The sequence below is a fragment of the Ascidia mentula genome, chromosome 6 (assembly GCF_947561715.1).
Source record: "Ascidia mentula chromosome 6, kaAscMent1.1, whole genome shotgun sequence".
NCBI lineage: Eukaryota > Metazoa > Chordata > Ascidiacea > Phlebobranchia > Ascidiidae > Ascidia > Ascidia mentula.
The window spans coordinates 2,612,824-2,621,274 of NC_138571.1; the positions used below are offsets into that span (position 1 = coordinate 2,612,824).

The 8,451-nt window shown below is 35.0% G+C and overlaps 1 protein-coding gene across 3 annotated transcripts; it reads right to left on the reverse strand.

Moving 5' to 3' along the window:
• Window positions 1-248: 248 nt before the first annotated feature.
• Window positions 249-6,778, reverse strand: LOC145906480 (uncharacterized). 3 transcript variants are annotated; one of them, XM_082993903.1, is made up of 15 exons: window positions 6,604-6,778; window positions 5,970-6,189; window positions 5,738-5,899; window positions 5,436-5,597; window positions 4,243-4,404; window positions 3,697-3,837; window positions 3,381-3,542; window positions 2,869-2,982; window positions 1,990-2,087; window positions 1,721-1,894; window positions 1,031-1,271; window positions 901-943; window positions 737-841; window positions 568-622; window positions 249-507 (listed from the first exon to the last, which is right to left on the reverse strand). In XM_082993903.1, exons 1-14 carry the CDS (start codon window positions 6,660-6,662, stop codon window positions 591-593), a joined length of 1,875 nt encoding a protein of 624 aa, XP_082850029.1. In that variant the 5' UTR covers window positions 6,663-6,778; the 3' UTR covers window positions 249-507; window positions 568-590. The 3 variants fall into 3 exon arrangements, with proteins under 3 accessions (XP_082850029.1, XP_082850028.1, XP_082850027.1); XM_082993902.1 differs by having other exon boundaries at window positions 573-622; window positions 5,970-6,192; XM_082993901.1 differs by having other exon boundaries at window positions 5,970-6,192.
• Between the last annotated feature and the right edge of the window lie 1,673 nt (window positions 6,779-8,451).

Sequence of the window (8,451 nt, forward strand, 5' to 3'; positions counted from 1 at the left end):
AGTTCTAATTTCTTGTAAAACGATAAAAGGGAAGAAAGACAAAAATATCTTGTTGCATACCAATGTATTTTCACTTGATATTTAGAATTGCCAACATGAAATAATGATAATATTGATAATAAAAAATAAATTTGATAACAAAAAAATGATAATAAATAGATTCATCTTCACAGAAGGTAATATTTACAGAAGTCTTACATACCCTAATAATAAAAATGATTTCTGAAACAATAAAAATATTGCGGAAATTGATGTAAAGGTTTATTTACTCCAATACTTGAGAACATTGCATAACTAAGCAACAAATAAAATAAACATGATTAAATGTGTCTAGTGAAAAAATCAAAGAAATTTGGAAAACATTCAGGTAATTATGGAATATGTATAACTGCATCAAAACAAGTTTAAAGACAAAAAAAGCACGCAAATTAATAAAAAAGTTTGTTGTTGACGTATATTTGATGCATCCAAATAAAAGAAGTGTTCAACATCTTATATTGCAGTGTCCTGCAAGAAATAATACCTAGCTTTAGATAAAAGTCAAATTGTATAAAGATAACTTACAACCTTACAAGGATTGAAAGATGAAGCTAATAATCTTTACTGCATGAAGGTCCAGCATCTAAAAACCAACTCAAATTATAATATTTTTTTAACTATATGTTTAAATTGTGTTCTGCTGAACAATTATTATAAAGGGGAAATTTCAATAAAATTAAATACTATTCAGTCATGCCTGCTGATGAATTGGACGTCGGTTGTTGAGTGTTTGTTTTATTAACTGAGCCTCCTGCTATGTTGAAGTGTGGTTCATTTAATGTACAGCCAGTAAATTTAGTATCTAAAAAACACAAATATAAAACTTAAAATCTGAGTCCCACTCTTAGTCCTTTGTCATACTTGCTCTCTGTGAAGTTTTTGATACTTGCTGTCTTGTTTCTTTCTGCAAATTAAAATACACACAGTTAAATCATAATATAATAAATCAAATCTTACAATTGTTGGTGCAAAGGTATTTGTTTGAACTTACTTTCTTTTCTTGCGTGTCTTCTGATACAACTTTTATACCAAAGTTAGTTTTGTACAACTCTCCATTGAAATCCAATTTAATATCAACCATTTCATAACCATTGTGTGAAGTAAACTTGAACAAAACCTCATGTTGTACCCAATTACTTGAAAATGTTCTCTCTAATTCTATTTGATTATCATCAAATGAAACTCGACCACTTTTACTTTCAAGTTTGAGAATTGCCTTATTTTGATCAGATCTGGTAAAAAAAACATTGAGAACATCAATCACTTTTGTTTATAAGCGTCTTGTTGGATTGGTAGTTCATCAGGTATGTCTACTGTGGTTTTCATAAATTACAACCAAACTATAAGCTTATTTGTTTATACTGTCGTACATACTGAAGACAATTAGCGAGTGGCCCTTTTCTGATTTTTTTAAATGAAAAATACCTAAAAGTCAGACATTACATGTTAAAGTATCCTTTTTTAATAGTTTATTATTTGATGGAAAAATAGAAATTTTCATAGGATTTTAATTCTATGTTGTGGACCTTTCTGCAATGTTTGTTAATTTTTAGGCAGGAATTTAATATCGTAAGATTTTAAGCGGGAATTAAAATATCGATAGCCTAATTAATATCCCATGTCAATTCTGCAATGCATTAATTTTAACAATTGAAAGCAGAAAAGTCTTTTGGTGTAGCACCTCAACTTGAAACTGAGTAACTGTTTGAAGTTTACTTCAGTCTGATTGTTAACTCCGTTGTCACAGATGACAAATCTCCAAAGTCTTTCAACAGAGTCGAAATTTTCACTTTTAGAAAATCCACCGAAGACCATTTTTTCCTTCAACCAAGTTTGTTCGTAGATCACACGATACCTGTGAGAACGATAATACGTGTTTCAAAACAAATTCAAGCGTTTTTGTAACTACAATAATGTCAAACATAACAAGCAGAAAAATGTTACGCTTACCAAGTAAAGTTAGTTACTTTAAATGTAATCTCCCTCCCTCCATTATAAGATAGAGTTTGAAAATCTTTCCATGTATCACCATCTTGACTTGTTTCAACCTGCATATTTTGTTAAACTGTTTAGTGCTACATAATTTCATTCAAGTTTCTACACAACAATGACAAATTATTTACTCCATAATACAAATTAATACTTTGTTTACTGTACAAATGCAAGATGAAATTCAATTATTTTTATTCCGGAATATGGTTGTAAAACTCAATAAATCCAAAGGTTAAATATAAAAATGTAAACTATTGGAACTTAGGTTTGTAGGCTTGACAGCCCAGGCATTGCAGCCTAGCTGGATCAGCCACTTTTTCAGAAAACGCAAGGACATGCGCAGTGGGACGATCCTCCCAATCATGCCATTGCATGAAATATTACTGCGTTATCTGATACGGTGGTAGAGATCCCCTACGTATATGTGAAGGTTGCCTGACAAGTTGTGCGCTTGCGCACCAGTGTACCTTGGCCACAATATACCCCGTGAAACCACTGAGCTCCTGCAGCTCAGTTGGTAGAGCGTTGGGCCTGGTTAGCCCAGAGTCGTGAGTTCAAACCTCACCAGGAGCTTGATTTTACAAATCTTGCTCCGACTTGTCAGGAAAAAGTGGCTGATCCAGCTAGGCTGCAATGCCTGGGCTGCCAAGCCTGCAAACCTGATGATCGTGATACGATAGTGATCGCCACGCAAGGACCTGCGCAGTGGGGAGATCCTGCCAATCATGCCATTGCATGAAATATTACTGCGCTATTGGAACTTATTTGCACATTTTTATTTTGCTAAGTTATGTGAAAACACCGCGTAAAGGTCACGAAGTGAATTTTTAAACTTACCACAACTGGTTGATGAAGATATTCACACAAAAATCGTGTTGATAAAGTGATGGAGACTTCTTTGGTGAACTTCAACCCACTTGGTCCACAATACAACAATGGAGTAATTTCCTTCTGTGAAATTAAAACCCTTTGTTCAAAATTGTTAAAAGTGAAGAAATGACATCTTGCTTTTGTAAACCTAGCAAACAGAAAACTATTTCTATACGTTTCTACAAAATATGCGTGTTTAGGTTACATTCATAGTTTATCTAATTTTGTCATCTTGTTTACTTCCGTAGATATGGTGATAGCATTAGAACAGAACACTTGTTTTTGCATTTACCAAATGTGCTTGTCATGAAAATGATGTAATAATTAAAGTTTTTGATTATCAGAAGGTAAATTAAAATTTTGTGGGAGTGTTTGTTATGAAACCTAATTGCAACCGGTAGGCAATATCTTGCAAAAGAAAAAAAGTTGGAAAGTGTTTTCTGACTTAAATTGCAGTGATCATATCACAGACAACTTACACTGGGCCTAATGTGTCCGTCGTAACTTCTTGTCCAAACTTTTACATCTGCATCCAGTGCATTGGGAGGTATATCAACAACACAACCCATCATTTCAAGTTTGCCACCTTCCACACCGATAACTGACGACATTGTTTTGATTTCTTCGTACTCTTCGTGTTTCTGAAAAGTATAGTTGTCACCATATTAATAGTTATGCCCCAGTTGTCGTTTTAAACCTCGCTACAGAGGCAAGAAATTTGGATCTAAAACAAAAGTTAATTCTAAGGAAATCAGATTACTATTGTGTTGTTAACAAACACATGCAATGTTTCACCTTGGAATTGATGATATCCATCCCCGTCTGTGTAAAGTTCTTACAACTGACAGACAACCACTTAATTTTGTGCAAACATTCAGCCAGTGACTCAGCACTTTCATCCGTCAAATTGTTGCCATATAGATCCAGATTTTTTATCTAAACAAAAGAACACATTCCATTGTAAACGCTATTTTTTTTGTAATAAATACATGTTTTATATAAATCACTATGTGTCTAAAGCGCAAACGAATAACACAGTAGGAAATTAAATAAGGTGTCTAAAAACGGGTTTTCATCGAGCCGGATGCTAAAAAGCTGTTGGAGTTCTGCAGAAAAGCTAATTTAATTTGTGCGTTAATTTATGTTCAGAAACATGCGTGCATAGCTAGATGTGCTACTAAATTAACGCTTTCATTCTTGTGAAAGTTACAGGTCAAAGCCGCCGCTCCAAAATCCCCTGTTTTGTTTGGCACATGTCAAGTTTATTCATCTAAATAAATTTACTTACACAAAACTTTGTTACTAACATTGATAGCAAGAAAATTATTAATTCTATCTTACAGATTTTTGCAAGTCTTTAATGTTCTCTGACAGAATTTCCACACCAAGATCTCCTATGTTACAGCTCCAAAGTTCAAGTTCTTCAATGTTGTGAATGCAACCAGCCAATGCAGCAGCTCCAATATCTCCTATCCTGTTCCTGGATAGATCCAGTTTTCTTATCTAAATGAAATAACAAGTAAGTATAACTTATTTCTTAATACTGCTCTTCTGGCAAACTTTATTGTATTTACGTTTCTCGACGTTTCGGCTATTATGCAACAGCCTTCATCAGGAGGAGGTATCTAAGTTTAGCACAGTGGACAATTTGAGGCACATAAACAAAAACGCTACAAAAGAAAGAAGAAGTGAAACAACGAAAAAGCGATAAGGGCGAACACACCTGCACAGTATACAACAAGCTCGACACGAGGGGTGTGGTCTATAGTAATCCCTGTGGTGGTTGCAGCGGCGTATACATTGGTGAAACTGGCCGTGCGCTAAATACAAAGTTAAAAGAGCACCAAAGGGACGTGAGAAACCATGAGGAAAAATCGGCTGTTTCCCAACATGCGGCCGAATCAGGACATGCGGTGGACTTTACGAGAACGATCATTTTGGAACGCGAGTCCGACAGGTACAAGAGGATGTTTTTAGAGTCGTTAAACATCAATACGCATGCGTCATCACTCAATGAAAAGAAACAAACTCTGTTTCCACCAGTGTACCGACACTTGCGAGAGAAAAAAAAGAAAAATTATGCCGATAGACATTACGCATTCCAAAAACCGTGATAAAACCGTGCGGTTATTGATAAGTATACTGTGCAGGTGTGTTCGCCCTTATCGCTTTTTCGTTGTTTCACTTCTTCTTTCTTTTGTAGCGTTTTTGTTTATGTGCCTCATATTGTCCACTGTGCTAAACTTAGATACTTCCTCCTGATGAAGGTTGTTGCATAATAGCCGAAACGTCGAGAAACGTAAATACAATAAAGTTTGCCAGAAGAGCAGTATTAAGCAATAAAATATGCCTGGCAGCATCAGTAAAAATTTAAGTAAGTATAACAATCACTTTTCCTGTGTACCGAAAACGGAACATTTTTACAAAATTCTAGGGCCGAAACATTAGTTTTTATGTTTGCTTATACTGGTAAAAAAAAATTGTACCACGACTAATTGTTTAACACGTTACTTGGCTTCTGAATTTTATCTTACTGGATTTTGTAAATTTTTTGTCGTTTGTGAGAGAATTTTCACTCCATCATCTCCTATGTTACAATCCCTGAGACCAAGTTCTTCAATGTTGTGAATGCAACGAGCCAATGCAGCTGCTCCTCTATCTCCTATCTTGTTACCCAAGAGATCGAGTTTCCTCATCTGAATAAAACAACAAACAACGCACTATTGGTTACCCCGACGAGTCACGTTTTCCTTTACTTTTTTGGTAATAAACAGCTGTAAAACAACGTTTTGAATTTTGCGTCACAATTTACAATGACTTCTAATTTATATCTTACAGGTTTTTGTAAAACTTCTATCTTTTCTGAGAGAATTTCCACACCATCATTGCCTATTTTACAATCACCCAGGTCAATTTCTTCAACATTCTGAATGCAACGAGCCAATGCCTTTGCTCCAATATCTCCTACCTCATTGCCACTTAAATCAAGTTCAGTCAACTAAAAAAATAACAAATCAAAAAATTTATGACAAAATTAAACATACAGTTTATTCACTAGAAAAAAATACCGGATTTTTTCTTCTTTCAATCACATAGGAGAGGTTTTTAATATCATCCACAGTGAGATCACATCGGCGCAGATTGAGCCAACAAGGAAGTGAGGAAGCTACTGATGCAGTTATGTCATCATCGTTATTTTCTTGTGCCATCCTACAACCTTCAAGTACTGCTCTTTTATTCCCCCTCGAAATTTCCATGGGAAGTTCAAATGTCAATCTCTTTGAGCTTCTTCTGAAAAGTTTGATCAATTAAACATTTCTGTTTTTAGTGGCCAACCTTGCTCTAAAATTTTATTGTTATTTTACTTGGACTTGTCACCGAAATGTGCAGGTGAGGCAGCACAAATGTTTTGGCGAATTTCAACTTAACTTTTGGAAAAATACTCAGCACAATAACTGAGATCCATCTCAGCCAAAAACACATCAACATGAAGCCTTTCAATGTTAAATTTGAGGAATAAAAAAGCAAATTATTTTTATTGAAGCTCAGCAAAGCAAATTATGGAAATAATATGTCATATCCAGAGGAGCGTGTAAACAGCACTCGAAAACAATATACCGCACAATTACTTAATAGTAACCAAATCCATGCAGTAGTTAATATACCTGCGTTACGGGTTTTACTAAAAATAAAAAAAACTACCTTTTTTTTGTAAGTATTTTCTGGTTCTGTGAAAAACCTTTTGGACCGTCCATTGCCATTTTGTTCTTTTTTGTCCAAGATCTTCTGTTTGATTTTATTTGCAAAAATTTGGATCCGTTTTTGTATAACAATACAGTTTGTGTCAATTTCCAGATTAACCTACATTTTACATATTAAAATCTCTACGTTTAAATAAAAGTATATTCAATATCTTACAATAGATACAGAGTAGGCCTGACAGACCATTTTTGAATGTTCCACCCCAGTGTGAATAAATTTTAAGACAAAAACAGATTAATAAAATTATTTATTTAATTATAATATTCAATTTGTATCCAAATAACTTGGCGATGGTTGGGTTGGCAGTCATAAACCCCTGAAGACAACCAATCCTAATTGCATTGTTAACAGGGTGTTGGTGTCCTGGTAAGCGACTAAAGTAGTGGACCAACAAACAATTTTGACCACAGTTTGTAGGTAGCTTTGACAAATACAAAATCACGATTGGAAAAGGTTTTGCACAAAATCCTCTTTAATATTCTGTTGCTTTATCACAGTTTTAACAACACTCACCACCATGGATTACCTGAAAACCCCGAAAACCATCCTAAAACTTCGCAAAGTAAGCCCAAAATCGCCGTGCATCTGTGCGCATTCAACCTTAAATTTTTTGTCCGTTGCATTGTTTACTCATGATTTGGCTCGGATACGCAAAATTTTGACAAGGGTATTTCCCATTGAAGAAGGTTTCTTCCATAGAAATTCAGAACTACAGAAATGGGGGCCTTCAGAGTTTGCAATCGTTGGTCATGGGATGAACAAAATAACACAAACTTCAATAGGTGTTAATGAAGCTTTGGCATAAAAAAAGCCGTAGAACAACATGGAAAAAGTGGTTCGACAATTATAATTATCAAAAATTGCAAAACAAAAAGTTTTAATTTTGTAACCCTACATTACATTTTTTTATGATTTGCAAATGTTGTTAATTGTGAATTCTAAATGCCGAAATATTTTAAAAATCTGTTGCGTACTTTCATATCATTTGCACAAATGTAAACGGCAAACTGTGATAACAAGCAAAAAAATACGTTGACGTTATGATAAAAAATTACATTACTATTATACCCGTGTTATTTTTGCTTGTGCCTTGCATTGTAAATTTTCCTTACGCAGAACCGGTAATAGGTAGAAGTAGGTGTGTTTCTTAATGTCGCATATAAACCTTGTACTTTCTCCATTTTACATTTACAACAGCATCGCCTCTTTGTGCTACGTGTTACAATACAACAACGATACGACCAACCAGATTCACCTCCTCCCTTGATGACAGATAGTGACGTCACAATTGATTGCGTTTGGTTCCTCACTAATCATATATGAAACGAATGTGATGATAAAATAGGGTGGTGTAGGACACATTTTGTTATAAATAAAGAATTAGTTAATAAGTTGATTAACTCGTGGTAGTCAATAAGTTAAAAAACCTTGGGCACCCTATACGGGGTACCAAACAACAGAGACGAACCACAGTGGATGCCCAAACTTGGTAACCGATAGTGCTAGGAAGAATACCCAACGGATCGACGTTGACCAAAAGGTCCCACAAAGTATAAATTAGTGTGCCCGCTAGTGTAGAAGCTAGCGCAGTGCCACAGTCAACAGCTGCACTGATGAGACCTCACAGGTCGAAACAGTGCGTGTATACACACCTTGTTTGCAGCTTTGAATTTTTGTATTATGCTATATCCAACAACACCGCGTCGTCACAAAACACAACAAAACGAGTGCGCAACTAAACTCTTCCTTATTATGAACAGAATAGCCCACACAGTGCCGGAAAACTTC

Coding starts and splice junctions, on each gene's coding strand:
- LOC145906480 (XM_082993902.1), bottom strand. CDS start 6,662: ATGGCAATGGACGGTCCAAAAGGTTTTTCACAGAACCAGAAAATACTT. Junction 2,983..3,380: donor ACGGACACATTAGGCCCAGT/GTAAGTTGTCTG, acceptor TTAATTTCACAG/AAGGAAATTACTCCATTGTT. Junction 842..900: donor AAAAACTTCACAGAGAGCAA/GTATGACAAAGG, acceptor TGTGTTTTTTAG/ATACTAAATTTACTGGCTGT.